The 17,334-nt window shown below is 38.0% G+C and overlaps 1 protein-coding gene across 1 annotated transcript in view; it reads right to left on the bottom strand.

Annotated features, from left to right (window-relative positions):
- Positions 1-1,208: 1,208 nt before the first annotated feature.
- LOC128496491 (ubiquitin-conjugating enzyme E2 E2) overlaps positions 1,209-17,334 on the bottom strand; it is a 107,788-nt gene continuing 91,662 nt past the window's right edge. Inside the window, exons 5-6 of the mRNA XM_053466143.1 lie at positions 16,958-17,105; positions 1,209-1,914 (exon numbers count right to left, since the gene is read on the bottom strand). Coding sequence (XP_053322118.1) covers positions 1,817-1,914; positions 16,958-17,105 — 246 coding nt within the window. The 3' untranslated portion in view covers positions 1,209-1,816. The remainder of the gene's footprint in view (positions 1,915-16,957; positions 17,106-17,334) is intronic.

Raw genomic sequence — 17,334 nt, 5'->3', positions numbered from 1 at the left:
AATAATGGGCTGAAAATTACCAGGGCAAACCCAATAAAGCTGTATCATTTGTCCATATTAGTGAAAAGATAGAGGAAAACATAAAAATAATCAATTTTCACCACATCCTCTCTTTTAAATAGTTGGTAAAAAGGGCACTGAATCATTGAAGGAATTTTATACCTGCCAATCATATTCCGCCCATCTCAACAGTGAAGGGAACAGCTGAGGCGCTTATCCAGGTAAGCTTCATAATTGAAAAATGTTCATAGGTTATATTTCAGTCTCGTTTCCTTACTTATCCGGTGATAACTGACTATGCCAATATGTGTGGAAGAATGGGACTGCATAGCTAGGAGGTACGTATTCCAGATAACCATTAGTGTAATATTCTAAGAGGTTGTGGTTTTCAGCATGGATACACCTGGATTTCCATGGTGATTCTAGGTTTAGCAGATCTTTAGCTGTGTAGCAAAAACACGCCTTTCATTTTTACATTCAAAAACCAACCTCTGCAGTGATAATGTGTGCGATTCCACATAGTGACAACCATTTATTCAATGATTCTAATTCTCAACTTTACTTTGTGATGCTATATTACTAAAGCAGATCCTTCTGGCATACATCTATGAAGACAAGTGAAAATGAAAAAATGTTCTTTGGGGTTAAGACATTTTAAATGTAGCCAATAGCTACTCTCCCAGTCTAGTGCATTATTAATAAATTCGACAAGAATGTGTATTTAAAAAAACAAATGTGTGAGAATTCTGTAAAAACAAGTGCTAATCATGGTGTGTTACACATGCTCATCAAAGATGAGGTTCAAATTCCTTTCTACCTTTGTACATTCCACTAAAATTAGACTAAGTATTGTGTGATTTTCAGTTTTATCAATATGGCCACATTTAATCACCGATAAAAGATATGTTTTTATCAACCTATTAGTCAACAGTGGTGCTGAACGTAATGGACTTCTCTTTTTTTCAGCCACAATTTCTGTTTTCTAACATTTATGTCTATAATAAACCCTGTTTAGATTTCGGAGGATTTCCCATTAATAACAATTTCCAATTTTAGTTAAAATTTATTTAGTTTCAAATCAATTGTGACTTTTTTTTTTAATTAAATGGAAAGTGTATTTTTCAAAGTAAAATAAAGTATTCCAAGTCTTTGTTTAGCATTTTTCTAGGTGTCTATGTGCTATACAAAAAAAACCAAAACAACAAAAATTGTTATTAGCTGCAGTGTTTCTGTTTATTGAGTGCTTTATAACACAAGTGTACATCAACTGCTCTGCATCCTGCCAAAGTAATTTACAAGCAATTTTAAATAGATCAAAATACACTTTTTGTTCATTCAGAAAGTCCTCTGTGGGGGGTAAACACAGTCTAGTTATGCACAGTGATTCTTGATTTCAAATGTTATATATATATAAAAGTTTGTCCCCCGGAGCATGCACCCACCATGAAAGACTTTTAAGTACAAAAAAAAATTATTTAGCACTATGTCTACGCAGACAGGAGGCAATTTAAAATAAAATTGTACTGCCCCCCCCCCAAAAAATCAAAATCAAACTATAAAAAAAAGTAAAAACACAAATATTGATACATGGCTTTCAAACAAAGCTCTATACTATCACATATTCAACATTTCTTGCACAGAAACTAAAATTCCCAATAATGTTGCGGGGAAATTCAAGTTAAGAAAGTTTTAATAAAAAAAAAAAGACATACAATATTTTGTCACAAAGTGTTTGGAAATAATATTAAAAAATTCAAGAAAGGAGCTATTGATGCACTTAGTGAATGTGCTTGCACGGGCTCCCTGTGTTGGATTCCTATGTGGCATATCTCTTGGTCCACTGTCTGGCCATTCTGTCATGCTCTCCTCTGTTGGTCATGTACTGGGTGGCAATGCTTCCGACAAGAGGATCAGCTGGAAAAAAAAAAAGATAAATGAAGGTGATTAAAACTGCCAATGCTTTAAGGTAGAGTCTTGACCCTAATAACCTTTTATTGGGCCAACAAATAAGAGACCGCTGAGGTCCAGAAAGCTTATGTGAATTTACATCTTTTCCTATGTTGACACAATAAAATGGTATGAACTTTGAATAAAGACCCCATCTCCTCGGGCTCATAAAGCTATATCTAATTTCCTTGCTTGACTCTAAATCAATTTAGCCCTACTGTCAATCTAAATTCCTTTGGCAGGTCTTAATGGCATTCCTGGAAAACAGAACTCAAATGAACAGTAACTTCCAAATCAGCAGTTCATTACTTTATAAATATAACAAATAACAAAGAAACATTAAAAGATTTGGATATAGTCAACATAGATGCCAAACGTAATAAGATATGATTGAGCTGATCGCTTTATCTTTGTCAGCATGGTAAGAAACACACATTTCAATGATATTTATCTATGTATAATGCAGTAAACAGTACAGCAGCCTGGATCTAGACAGCAAATTCACTACAATATATTTGTTATATACATTTTATTATATGAGTTGCTTGACCTCTGTGTAAAAGCTAAAAGCATAGTAGACATACATGACTGATTAAAGGGACTGGAACATAAAAATATGCACCATTGAAATTTTTTAGAATGCTACACCAAATTCATATGAAGAAAAGTATGTTAATGTTTAAACCCTGTATTAACTCTTCATGTAGATGGGGTATCATGGCCTTATGAGGACCAACAAGGGAGTGCTGATCCAGGGGAAGAGGGGCTTCTGTGCTGGCTGCACAGGAGGTGTGGAAAGCCACAGCTGCACAGGGAGAATGTCAAAACTAAAAAAGTCTTAACGGCTTAACTTCACTGCCCACATGAAAAATACCGTATGGATATCCAGCCAACAGCCACACACAGTATCTTGATCTGCTGCTGAAGCAATAGCATCAGTAACTATTCAGCCCTATTGGACACCAACCCACTTGTAATGCAATATATGAAGTGAAGAACTTCTGTAGCTAAAGCAGACCGATAAAAAAAAAACCCAATATACACCAACTATCAAGAGCATATTACCTACATATCTATGCAAGTACAATACCTTCTCATCAATGGACATATTAACAATTAGCATAAATACGTGTGTTCATTCAAATAAAGCTCACAACCTACGTTTTGTGTGACGTGATGGCAGTGACATCACATTGCTGAAAAAATATAGAATTAAGACAGCTTCAGCCTGCGCAGTTGTTAGCTTTCATACTAAAAGTTACTATTGTCCTACTCACTGTTATGTATAAGAACCACTACTCCTACACTCTAGTAGTGTATACACTACTGCACCTTTCTGTTGCTTTCAACACTGTGGAGCACCCTCTTCTCCTTCAAACTCTTCATGATCTTGGTCTCCGTTTCACTGCTCTCTCCTGGTACACATTCTAACTTTCTGATCATACCCTTGGGGTACCCTAAGGCTCAGTTCTAAGACCCCTTTTGTTCTCCTTTTCCACTACCTCACCTGGCAAACTAATCTCATCTTTTGGCTTTCAATACCACCTGTATCTACCTATCCTCTCCTGATCTCACTCCCTCTGTCTTAGATCATGTAACTAACTACCTTGCCTCTGTCTCCTAAAACTCAATCTCTCCAAAACTGTACTCCTCATTTCCCTCCCTTCAATGCTAATATTCCATCATCAGTTTCCCTTAATGTTGATGGTGCAATTATCTCCCCATCCCCTCATGCTTGGCGCATTGGTGTCACCCTTGATTCTGACCTCTCATTTCTTTCAAAGCCCTTCACGACGCTTCCCCTATTTACATCTCATCACTCACCTCTAGAAATAACCTAACCGGTCTATGTGCTCATCCAGTGATCTCCATCTGTCCTCTCCTCTGAGTTGTAGCCCTCATGCACACATGCACAATTTCTCAATGGAATATGATATAAAACAATAATAATAGTGTTGCATGCTTGTTGTATGATGTAAAAAATGTTCTGTGATATTAGTGATCATCAAGCGTTCCAAAGTCAGATCAAGTATTCATGGTAAGACAGTAATTGTTCTTCACTTCATATATGAGCATATAAACAACTAGTCACTAGCTTTGAGTGTCCCTGGTGAAAATCAGCAATAGTCCCAATGCACATTTGTGGAGCAGGGGCTTGTCACTCTTGCATTAAATAAACATGTATTTTATAGACCCTTTAGAAGTATTGTGAAGAAAAACACTGCAAATTTTCTGCTAAGTATGGGTTATTCTCTAAGGGGAAACATGTCTAACGGCGAGGGCCGGTACAGAACATATCCTATTCTATTCACATATACTAGACTTTTTCTATCCTCCTGTTAATGACTGCAGTACAGCTGACGGTACATTATGTGCAAACACCAAGTCGAATAAGAAACTTTAAAGTGCATTCAAGCTGCTAAGGTGCTGAATGTCATTCTTTTACGCTGGATGCTGAGACTGATCTTGTAGAAACAAGACGAAAGTCATCATTCTCTGAAAACGACAAGGTAGGCTACTTCAGTTCATTTGATTGTAGTTTTTCTGTTTTACCTTGCACCACTCCTTTAACATAACCTGATCACATTTCTTAAATTCAATCTAGGGGCTTTCTTGAAGTAAATGTATCTGTAATTTAAGTTGTATATTTTTTAAATCTCATTTTGTTTCAGTAATATGTTAAAAGGAAATAAATAATGGTTGATTTGGATTATATGTATTATCAAAATTATTATGCTAACTAGTTTGCATGGCATTAAAAAAAGATGAAGCAACAATTTTGAAATATATATCACCTTCAGGTTTAAGGGGACAGTAAATTAGGGAATTACCCATGAAAAAACTGGTCACCTGAACTACATTTATATATAGGTCAGCGTGTGCAAGAACATATTTTTATCTATCTGTTTTAACAATAGAAGCCATGGATAATGTTTTTGTTAGGGGAAGCAATATGTGATTACATATTCCAAAATATTATTGTTCTGGCAGTACTTTCCTTTAAATATTTTATTTGATTTTAACCTCATCGTGGTTAATGGTCTTTCATAATAATAATACTAGGCACAGGCCCACCAGGCCTGGTGTGCCAGATGGCCAGCGTGGATCTCTTGTATAGGTCTCTCCCAACCATTCCCTAATGACGCACCTATAGATTCACATTGGACATCGGCAGCTGTGCATATGGTGGCAGACTGGAGTTTAGTTCACTTCCTTCACCATCACTTTCCAAATACCATGTCCACAATCCTGCTGTTCCTTTTCTCAGGAACAGAAATTATCAATAGAACTTTTATCTCCCTCCAACCACCACATTATATTTTCACTGCTCCCTCATTACTTTCTCCTCCCCTTCTTTAATTCCAGGCAATTTTCATTTTAATCTACTTTCTCTCCCCCACCTCTCCACTCACACAAGTCTTATACCTACCTTCTTTCTCTTTACTACTACTTGTAGCAGCTGGAGACATCCTGGGCTTCCCTTACTTACTTCTCCCGTCCCTTCCCTCTACCACTCATGGTTCCAGAAACATGAATAATCTTATCTATATACCCTGTCACTCCTCCTGCCCTCCTTTTTTCTTTGCTCACAGGAATGCCCGTTCTGTGTGTAACAAACTAACACTTTTGACACCGCACCCTCTCAAACACTCTTCCTCTTCTACATTAGGCTGAGTCTCTCTTCTCGTAGAAGATGAGGTTCGTGCTCTTTGTCATTCCTGTTATCCAACCACGTGCCCCACTGATCCCAACCCTTCTCATTTTACCCAGTCTCTCTCATCTACAGTTGTAGCTACATTAGCTCATATCTTCTACTTCTCTCTTTCTACTGGATCTGTCCCATCCTCCTTCAAGGATGCTACCATAACGCCAATCTTAAAAAATAAAGTCGCATTTCTCTACTTGCTCTTGCCTCCAAGCTTCTTGAAAAAAAAATGTATACAATTAAATAACTAAGTTTCTTGCCTCAACTCTTTTCTTGACCCATATCAATCTAGATTCTTCTCTCTGCATTTTACTGAAACCACCCAAACTAATGTTACTAATGACCTGCTCATTGCTAAATTCAAGGACCACTAATATATGCTAATCCTACCGGATCTTTATGCTGCTTTTGACACTGTGGACCATCCTCTTCTACTTAAAACTCTTCACTATCTTGGTTTCTGTGATGCTGCTCTCTACTGGCTCTCATTCTACCTTTCTGATTGTTTCTTCGGCATCTCCCTCTCCCATGTACCCCAAGGCTCAGTTCTAGGACCTCTTCTGTTCTCACTTTACACTAGTCACTCACTTGGCAAAGTAATCTCAACTGTTGCATTTCAATACCACCTGTATGCTGATGCCACTAAAATCTACCTACCCTTCCCGATCTCTCACTCTGCCTCTTAGGTGATGTAACTGTTTTCTCTTTATCTCTACTTTGATGTCTGCACAATTTCTAAAACTGAATTTCTTATTTTATCTTCCCTCCAATGCCCACATGCCCTCGTTGTCAATGGTGCAATCATGTCTCCGCAACCTCACGTTCATTGCCTTGCTGTCACCCTTGACTCTGGCCTCTCATTTAGGTCCGCAAATCAACTTTGTTTCAAAAATCTTCAATCTCCACCTTAAACATTGCCTGCATATGTCCCTTCCAAAGACAAAATGTTCTTGATTAGGCCCCCATTTTCTCATGCCTTGACTATTGTAACATGTTTTAGCTGTACTTCTATACCCTTCTAGCTGCTCTACAATCCACCTTGAATGCTGTTGTCAAACTTATCTTCCTCATCCATTGTTTTACTAAAACCTCTCCCCTCTGTCAGTCTCTTCACTAGTTACTTGTGCACTTCAGGATTCATTTTAAAATCCTGACTTTTATTTTCAAAACTCTTCATATCCCTTCCCATACTTACAGCCCCTCACTCATCTCCAAACTCCCACCCGTTCTCTCTGCTTATGCAATGATCCCCGTCCGGCCTCTGATCTGCTTTCTACTTCTCATGCATGTTTGAGGGCCCTCCCTCAACCTATCCACTTGATCTTTCAAATAATCGCTCTTCTTTAGGGACGCCTACAAACTTACATGTTAACACTAGGGCTGCAACAACTAATCGATAAAATCGATAATAATCGATAATGAAATTCGTTGGCAACGAATTTCATTATCGATTAGTTGAATCGATTATTATCGATTATAAAATGAGGGTTTTTTCAGAGCAAACGCTCTGAAAAATCCCCCTCATTATATAATCCGTTTAGTCTGACTCACCGTCTCACAGCAGCAGCTCCTACTTACTCCCCCTCCCTGTAATCACTGTGACAACTGGCCCCGCCCCTTCCTTCTCCAGGCCAGAACCACATGGCTGTGACACTCATCTAACTGTAAGTATATGTGTATATATATATATATATATATATATATATATATATATATATATATATATATTGTGTATATATATATATATATATATATATATATGTATATGTGTATATATGTATGTAATATATATATATATTTGGGCTACTGAAAGTTAGGGGAGGTGGGGGTTAATTTAGGGGCAGTTATGGTTAGTGGGGTGTTTAGGGTTAATTTAGGGGCAGTTATGGTTAATTGGGTGTTTAGGGTTAATTTAGGGCAGTTATGTTAATAGGGTGTTTAGGGTTAATTTAGGAGCAGCTGTGGTTAATGGGGTGTTTGGGGTTAATTTGAGGCAGTTGTGGTTAATGGTGTGTTTAGGGTTAATTTAGGGGATGCTGTGGTTGATGGGGTCTTTAGGGTTAATTTAGGGGATGCTGTGGTTAAGGGGGGGTTAAGGGTTAATTTAGGGGCAGTTATGGTTAATGGGGAGTTTAGGGTTAATTTAGGGGAATCTAAATCCTGGGGGCAGTGAAGTGACATATCTGGGGGTATAAGGCATATACAGTATATAAGGCATATGTGGGGAGGGCAGTGTGGCATGTCTGGGGAGGACGGAGTGGTGTATCAGGGTGAATAAGGCATATCTGGGGGTAGAGTGGCATGTCTGGGAGGCAGGGTGGCATGTCTGGGGAGGATGGAGTGGGGTATCAGGGGATATAAGGCGTATCAGGCACAGTGGCAGATGTGGGAGGCAGCGTGGAGTGGCAGATGTGGGAGGCAGCGTGGAGTGGCAGATGTGGGAGGCAGCGTGGCGTGGCATATGTGGGGAGGGCAGGGTGGCATGTCTGGGGAGGATGGAGTGGTGTTTCAGGGGGTATAAGGCGTATCAGGCACAGTGGCATGTGGGGGGTAGAGTGGAGTGGCAGATGTGGGAGGCAGCGTGGCGTGGCAGATGTGGGAGGCAGCGTGGCGTGGCAGATGTGGGAGGCAGCGTGGAGTGGCAGATGTGGGAGGCAGCGTGGAGTGCTGTGGTAGGCAGCGTGGCATATGTGGGGGGGGGCAGCATGGCATGTCTGGGAGGCAGCGTAGCAAGCCTGGGCTCAAATGTGCATATATTGGGGGGCTGGTTGGGAAATAAAGACAAGAAATGTATTATCAAAGTTTTTTTATTCTGCTGTTTGTATTTAACATCATTTGTTTAGTAAATTATTTTAAATAAATGAAAAATTTACATTCATTTTTTTTATCCGATTAATCGAAAAAATAATCGGCCAACTAATCGATTATTAAAATAATCGTTAGTTGCAGCCCTAGTTAACACCCTTTCTCCCATCTTCCTTTAGCTGACCTTTCCTAGTCCCTCACCTGCCTTTGGACTTCTACAACTGTGGCTGATCCTTTCCTGCAGTGGTGTCACTTTTACCTCTTGTGTAATAAACCCCAACTCCTTCTAGATTCTAAAATGGTTTGAGCAGGGCTTTCATTAACTCTTGTATTCTTAAGTCGAATTGATATATTTACTACATGTTTACCCATTGTACACGGCTGCAGAATATGACGGCGCTATATAAAACAATAATAATAATTTGATAGTTATTATGAAAAACAATTGGATATTACTGATGTAGTATGAAGAAGTATGTGTGTTTTGCTCTCTGCAATTAAGACTCTTAAATCATTAATAAAATGCAAATACCGAAGAAAGCAATTTATAATAAGATTCAATACGAAAAGACAGAACCACACATTAGCCTTGTATAATGTTATCCTGCAGGTCATCCCTTTGGCTGTAAAGTGATTAATCACTGCTAGGTTAGGTCAGCTATATCAATCTGCAGATCAATCATGTCATTATTCTTTGTCAATTTATTTTAGACCAGTACTTATTAAATATTTAAATCTGCTCTACCAATTGAAGTAAACTAAACACTTACAAAGTCAATCCTAGGAAGGATCAAACAAACAAAGCAGGAAAAGATAACCATGTTAAATTGAGTACCACATTTTGCTTTCTAAAGGTTTGTGTAACACACAAATTCTACACCTAATTGAGCCTCAAGTTAAATCAGGACAAACATTTTCAAATTGCTGTACATACATATAAACATCGTATGTACATACACTATTTGGACAAAAATATTGGGACACACCTCTTAATTATTGGATTTGTGTATTGCAATCAGACTCGCTGCCACAGGTGTGTGTAATCAAGCACCTAGCCATGCAGTCTGCATTTACAAACATTTGTGTAAAAAAATGTTGTTGTTCCTTAGAGCTCAATGAATTCAAGCATGATACTATGTTAGGATGCCACTTTCGCAATAAGTCAGTTTGTGAAATATCATCCCTGCTAGATATTCCATGGTCAACTGTAAGTGGTATTATTTTAAAGTGGAAGTGTTTAGGAAACATGTTCTATGACAAATCACACTTCTCTATTTAGCAGTCTGGGTTTGGCAGATGCCAGGAGAGCATTACCTATCTGATGGCACTGTGCCAACTGTAAAGTTTGGTGGAGAAAGGATAATGGTATGTGGCTGTTTTTCAGGGGTTGGGCTAGGCCCCTTACTTCCAGTGGAGGGAAATCTTAATGTTTCAGCATACAAAGACTTTTGGACAATGCTATGCTTCCAAGTTTGTGGGAGCAGTTTGGGGAAGGCCTTTTTCTGTTCCATCACTACTGAGCCCCAGTCCACAAAGCAAGGTCCATAAAGACATGGTTGGATGAGTTTGGTGTGGAAGAACTTGATTGGCCCCCACGGAGCCCTGACTTCAACCCCATCGAACACCTTTGGTATGAACTGGGACGGCCTTCTTGTCCAACATCAGTGCCTGACCGGACAAATGCTCTACAGGATGAATGGGCAAAAATTCCCACAGAAACACTCCAAAAACGTTCCCAGAAGAGTGGAAGCTGTTATAGATATGTATTTAGAATGCAATGTCATCAAAATCCCTGTCAGTGTAATGGTCAGGTGTAGCAATACTTTTGTCAATATTGTGTACCTCCTTACTAGTCACTTCACTCTAACATACTGTTGGGGATCAGCAGCCAGATGGATATGGCATGTACAGTGTAAAACACCTTAATTGTAATAACCAAGCAAATAAAGCCAAGTCATGATCCAGAAGATCATGAAAAGACAAGCTGGGGTCAGGAACCAAGACAGGTACTTAGACAGGCCGGAGTCATGAATACAGAGATCAGATGTCAGGATATAGCCAGGAGTCAGGAGCCAGGAGGGACGTCAGGGAAAGCCTCATCAGGAACACAGGATAATGCACTTGGAGCCGGAAAAAACACAGGGGCAAGGCGGAAGTGAACCTTTGCTGCTTAATTAACCTGAAGGAGCTGGCTGTAGGCTGGATAATGGGCTGATCCAATGGAGGGTAGCCGTGGTAACAGGCTGGTAATTAGCCTTCAACTGAGTAACTCTGGTAGAACCCCACCCCCTATTTCAGCAACACATCTTCCTGCCTGCTATAAAGAGGCATTATCTCCGTGCCATAGCAAGGGTAGAGCACTAATGCTAGAAGGATAGAAGTAACATTTACACAATATATACTAATGGAGTAGTTACAGGAATCTTATTATCCTATTGTCATCGTCAAAGTAATTAATGCTTAGCTGATGGGCTGGATTCATGCACTGACAGTATAAAACGTACACGAGCCACCTGCTCAGTAGGAAGTGGGAAAACGAACCCGAAGGAAACTGTTGCCAACCTCACAACATGTCTGCTTTCAGTTTTAAGTAACCTTATCTAGTCACTGGACGAAACAATGTATCTTTTGTCAAAAATTCTAATGTAAGTATAAAATAATTCTACCAAAAATCCTAGGAGACAAAAAACATGTTCTTTTACACATCATAATGCGTGAAGACCAATAGTTTGTAAATGAAACCGTGCCTATTCTGTATTCTCTATTTCTACAACAAGGCAGGAAACAGTACTTGTAAGTTCTCCAAACCCAACATCGTGGGATTTTGTATTTTCCATCTTTAGAACTTTAGAGGGATCTGTGAAATAATAACAAATAGCTATTTGGACATAATATTGTTTATATCCCAAAAGCACAGAGGCTTCAAAGTATAAACCCAATTAATATTTAATCACATCTGTTCGTTAATGTATATTCCACCCTTAGGCACAATTTGCATACATATGAACTATTCAAGGCATCATCTTGTCTTTTCCTAATTTGTCAGGACTCAAAAACAGGACCGGAACTGCATATTAAAAGCTTTTCAGCGTAATATTAAATATATTTTCCAAAATGCATTAAACTATAAAAGAGTTATTATATTGCTTGATAATTAGCACTTAGGGTTGCTTATGACACTTAACAGCATATATGGTTTAAGATGATTTCTACAATTTTCTGTATACTAACACGTATTTAATAAATGAAGCAAACGGGGTTTAGCGATGGGGATTAGAATAAGAAAGATTTTTTGTAGATGTTTAGGAGCAGCGTTAAATATAAGTTAAATAATATTTATCATATTCAAAAGAATGATGCCATTTAGGGGTAAATAACGCTAACTACGGGAAATCTAATGCTTTAAAGAAAAAAAAAAGTCCTTCAAATGTAATTTTCCTTTGAATATAAGAAGGTTTCAGGGGCCAATGTTTATGAATTAAACTGTGTCAATAAAATAAGATATTTAAAAATTACTATAATTTGTGATTTGCTTGTTGAAAACATTCTTGAAAGGCTAGAATTCACTATAACAAATGAAACAAGCCAGCCACCGCTAGAGGTTGGTATATCACTCTTGCACTGTGCTGATTAGTAAAGCAGCTGTTTACATGCTAACAAGATGCATTATGGGGATGAATAATTAACAATCAATCATTCAAGATAAAAAACTGACAGCTAACAATGCAGTAATAAACTGATCTATAGAATAACCAGGACACAATGAAACCAACAGTTGTTTGCATTAATGCTGGTAGAGGCACACTAAAATGAATAAGGTATTCGCTGCTAGGACTACCTCTAATGGAAACAGACAGGAGTTTAAGTACACCATATGCCATTATCTGGTTTATACTTTGATAACCTATTCACTAAGGGCCCAGTTATACAAGAAAAGCCCAGTCATGAAGCATTTCATTTTGAACATTCATGAATTAGTCAGAAAGGGCAATAACTAAGTTATTTTTCTAACTCAATCAACCCCATCAAGTCCCAATAAAATGCCAACAGAAACTTGGGAGTCTCTCAGTTTCCATCGGTTGTGCTCAGAAAAAAGAAAGGGGATTGAACTGGTGTAAGCTAGAAGCTGCCGGGGCAAACTATGAATTATTTTAACACTTTCATTCTCAACACTTGAGATTAGCTTTCAAGTGGACATTCATCATGTAAGGTGGCGATGGGAAGCTTGTATCTATAATCCTAAATATCATGGAGAGTGTCTACCATGAGCAAAGAGCATAAGCTACCAGCAAATCATTATTATTTATTTAAAATGTAGAGAAATGTTGTTACTGTTCCTAAGGTTTTAAATGTTTATTACATCTATGCACATTTACAGAGTATTTTATGCAATCAGTGTAACTTTTTAGGATCTTATGGTAAAGTTACAATAAAACAGTCTAAATAAACAGTATGTCAACATACAGTACTGGAGGTTGGCTGAGAGGCTGTGATGCGTGCCTTTTCTTTCATCATTGAATAACACAATAAGACCTCCTAAGAAAGTGAGGTCGTGATATGACATTTAAATGCTCTTTGCCTTAGTAACCCTAGTATAAGACACATGTAACACTGTAGAAGTGGGTCTTGGGAGGCAGGGCAAAAGATTATTAAATGCCAGAGATGAAGGGAAATCGTGGGTAGGAGGAATGAGTTAAAGGTCAATGGAGGGGATGGAATTTAAGTGGAGGAGTGGTTGAGTTGACTGGGCAGAAAATAGGATGACAAGGCAAGGGCGTGGAAGAGAAGGGTGGAAGGGTTAAGTGGAGGAGAGAATGAGAAAACAATTAAGGAGAGAGGGAAACAGAGAAGGGGCGATGAGAACAGAAGCTGGGAAAACAAAGGGAATGGTTCCAAGATAGAGAAAGGGAGCTTATGGTTATGGAGGAGACAACATAACATGTAGGGAAACAGAATGGTAAAGGATTAATAGACAGCTATATGGACATTGAAAAGAAAAGAAGCCAATGTGATGGCAGAAAATAATTGGAGGGGGCAAAGAAAATGTAAAACTGGATGAAAAAGATGGCAAAAAAGGATTAGAGGTGCAAAGATGGTTAAAATGTTACATTGGGAGAAACAAAAGGATGAAAGGGTTATTAAGGGAGAGAAATCAGAGAACATGGACAGTAAGAGAAATCTGATTGTCCTCTGCTGTTTTTTTTAAATCTCCTGGTCCTAGAAGCACCTCTAATATTCCCCATTGGGTCTTGAAATAAAATATAATAGCATTATTTTACAACCATATTACCCAATATAAAAATAAAATGATCAATAATGCAACCAAAGCAACTGTATTTTACAGTACAAAACCCCCTCCCCCCAAAAAAAACATAACAGAAGATTTAGCTTTAGCAGCAAGTCTATATAAACGTGAATCAAAGAAGCAATTAGATAAGAAGCAGCAGAACAGTATTCATATGCTAATGAGACTGGCCCTGTACAATGTTCTGCTGCTCCAGCATCTGTAAGGGGTCATCGCTTGCATTTTATCTGTGCCTGGATCTAATGTTTAAGCCTCATGTGTTTTGTTTTGTGTTACAGAGGCAAATAAACACAGCATGAAATCCATTTGGCAGAACCATCCAGATCCCAGCCTCTTGGGTGAGTTAAAATCCTGAAATGACTTTTTTTTTTTTTTTTTAGGAGCTGTGAACACTCTTGTGTTCCCAATAACAAGGACAGAAATAGAATATAAATGAAACGTTATAAGATTAATGGACAATACTTTTATTTGAATAGTGATAATAGGATTTAACGTGCTGCATTCACAACATCTGTGATGTTCAGATTTTCAGGATTTGCTACTTTTCTTTGTTTCCATCAGGGATGGTCACCACTAACCCTTAAAAAAAGCAACTGTAACCTTCACATCATTTAGTGTAACACCGCTGACAACGCACAAACTGTGGCATCAGCTCCATTACACCATGTCGACTTATGGTATTAACCTGCGGTGTATCTTTGCTAACACTAATGGGGGTGGGGAATCTTGGCAGGCTATTTATTCTCCATAGATCACAATTTCCTGTATTTCCCTTTCTATGGCTATAAATAAATCAAAACAGTAAATTCTGACCATGCGGCCATTTATGCAATTTACAAAAGTATTAACACGTTGCCCTTCCAGGCAAGATATTAAGATTATTAAGATCAAAGTGACATAAACCGATTGTGATTTCTGATCATAATTAATACTGGTCAAGTTGCATCCGGGTAATTGTGCCTTACATAAAATATATTAAATCTGCATTCATTTTGTTCACAACCGACATATTGGGAAGGCACGGTATCCAGAAAGCATAATATCTGTGCAAGGCATACCCAGGTATGCAGGGGACTCTATATGGCTGGAAAGGCAAGTCTGGGACTCGGTACTTACATCTTTATTTTGGGACTGTCCTGTGGAACCAGAATGGGTGGCAACCCTAACTTTAGCGGAAGGGGCAATTGATTTTTAAGGTCGTGATCACAATTTCCCCCGCTCTTTTCTGTTATTTGTAGTTACACATAAAGCAACTATGGTGACTACAGCAACAAGCACTATAAACAACATTAATACAAAACTGGATCATTTATGTGCACTTTTAAGGGATTTATGTCCAGGTGAGTATTCTGCAGGACTGGTTAATACTGTGTACATTGTCTTGTTTGATTTTGCTTTGAGTTGTGCCTTTCTGCTGGATTTGTGTCCAGGACAGAAGGTTACCATAACTTGCTTGGCCAAGTAGAAGACCAAAGCCTGGGTAGGAAATTTCTAAGCTGCGATTTATACTCCACAAAAAGCTCACAAACCCTTGCACTTCAAACATATTATTGTATCAATCTAGTTCCAAAGCAAATTTTATTCAATTAGTAAAATCCATGCTTGCAAGACTGATCTCATTGATACAGATTTGCCTAAATAAGGCACACTAACTTCATTAATTAGCTTTCACCTTCAAAGTTAATTAGCTTAAAAAATATAAAGCAACATCAATGGTGATAACAATAGTTATACACCAAAAACATCTTGTAGTCATCATTAAACCATACAAAATAGTAGCAGAAAATAAAATAAGCTCTGTTCACAGCAATATTGTTTGGAACACAAGCAGCATATGTTTCTATTGAAATTAAGGCAAACCATCAACACATTTTGTTGCATTCACAGAGTTGAATCAAGAATGTTTTTCCCAAGAGACTTATGGATGCTCTCAGTAGAGATTCAGTGACATTTAGTCCAGTGAGTTTTTCTTCTAAGACAGCCAGGTTTTGCCATTCCTACCAGTTATTACAAACAAAATATATATATATATAGAATTTCCATAGAGTAATAGCAAATATTTACGAGAAAGTGGGAGTTCTGGCATCTCAACAGATGATGGGGAGTGCAAAAATCTGTTATGGTTTCCCAGTGATGTTTAATTATCACAAGACATATCCAGTTTTCTAGAACTATGGAATAAAAATAAACAGGAATATTAAAGTTACATTTTTGGGGGTTTCTGACTAAACACCTATTGAGTCTGCGCACACACACACACACACACACGTGCATCAAGGCTGATCTGTCAAATATTAACAAATTATTGTAACATACAGCGCGAGTAGCCGTTAATGATATCTCCTCTGAAGTGTCCGAACAGGAAACCATTTTCCATGTTTACATGATTCATAAATTATTTGTTATATGGTTTAAAAAAATGCTCTAAATGATTTGTTGCTATTGCATCTGATATATTACATCATGCAAGGTTACAATGAAATGGCTGTGATGTAGCTTGATATGACATCATAAGGTCAGAAAGAACAAATGTTTACATGCCCAATAAAACACTTACAGAGGGAGATCTCAGCATGCTGTTTATTCCTCATAGATTACAATTTCATGTATTTCCGTTGCTCTAACCATCTTTAAATTGAAAGAGTACATTCTGACCACAAGGGCATTTATATAATCTGTTTACACATGGATAATTGTATGTTGAATTAACGCTTTGCCCTTTCAGGCAGGAAAATAAAATCAAAGTGACAAAGTGCTCTCTGACTGACTCTTGATCACATGTAACATTGAAACGCACCTGCTAATTTTACCTTAAATGTCTTACATTTATTAAAACATTAATCATTCATGACCCTGGGCTCTAGTAAACGTAATAAATTATAATTTATAAATTATTATATATAAAAAATGGACTTAATAAACAATTTTTATATTTTATAAATTATAATATCTTTATTAAGTTTACTAGAGCCCAGGGTCATGAATTAATTATGGTAAAAAGATGGTTAGAGCGTATTGTGTTATTTGACCTTGCTTTGAGTTGGGTATTTTGGCTGGGTTTGTAAGCCAGGGCTGAAGGCTGCCAAACCTCCTCTAGTCAACTTAGTACACCACAGCCTGGGAGAGAATACATTACAGAGATGTAGAGGTTAATAGACGCATAATACTGAAATGAGCAACAGTTAACATCTTACCAGGGTTGCAGTCTGTGAGCAGTGAGCAGATGGACAGGAGGACTTTAGAAATGGTCAGTGCTGGGCTCCAGTTATCTTTCAGGATATCGAGGCAGATCACCCCCTGGCTGTTAATGTTACAGTGGTAAATCCGTGTCCGAAAGGTCACCTGCAGGAAAATACAATGCTACTGTCATTTTGTTGTTACGGTTCCTAAAACCATTAGATGGACGTACAAGGCAAGACGTTATATTAGGGATTTCTAATAAACAGTAAAGCTCACAAGAGCAGCTCCCTCAAAGTTATTGTTAATTTTTCATTCTCCTTCGTTGTTATAGTACTAAGAATCTGTTGGAGCGCTATACACAAGAGGTAGTAAAAATGTAATGTTAACTTAT

The sequence above is a fragment of the Spea bombifrons genome, chromosome 5 (assembly GCF_027358695.1).
Source record: "Spea bombifrons isolate aSpeBom1 chromosome 5, aSpeBom1.2.pri, whole genome shotgun sequence".
Taxonomy (NCBI): domain Eukaryota; kingdom Metazoa; phylum Chordata; class Amphibia; order Anura; family Pelobatidae; genus Spea; species Spea bombifrons.
This window is presented reverse-complemented; position numbering and strand designations above follow the sequence as displayed.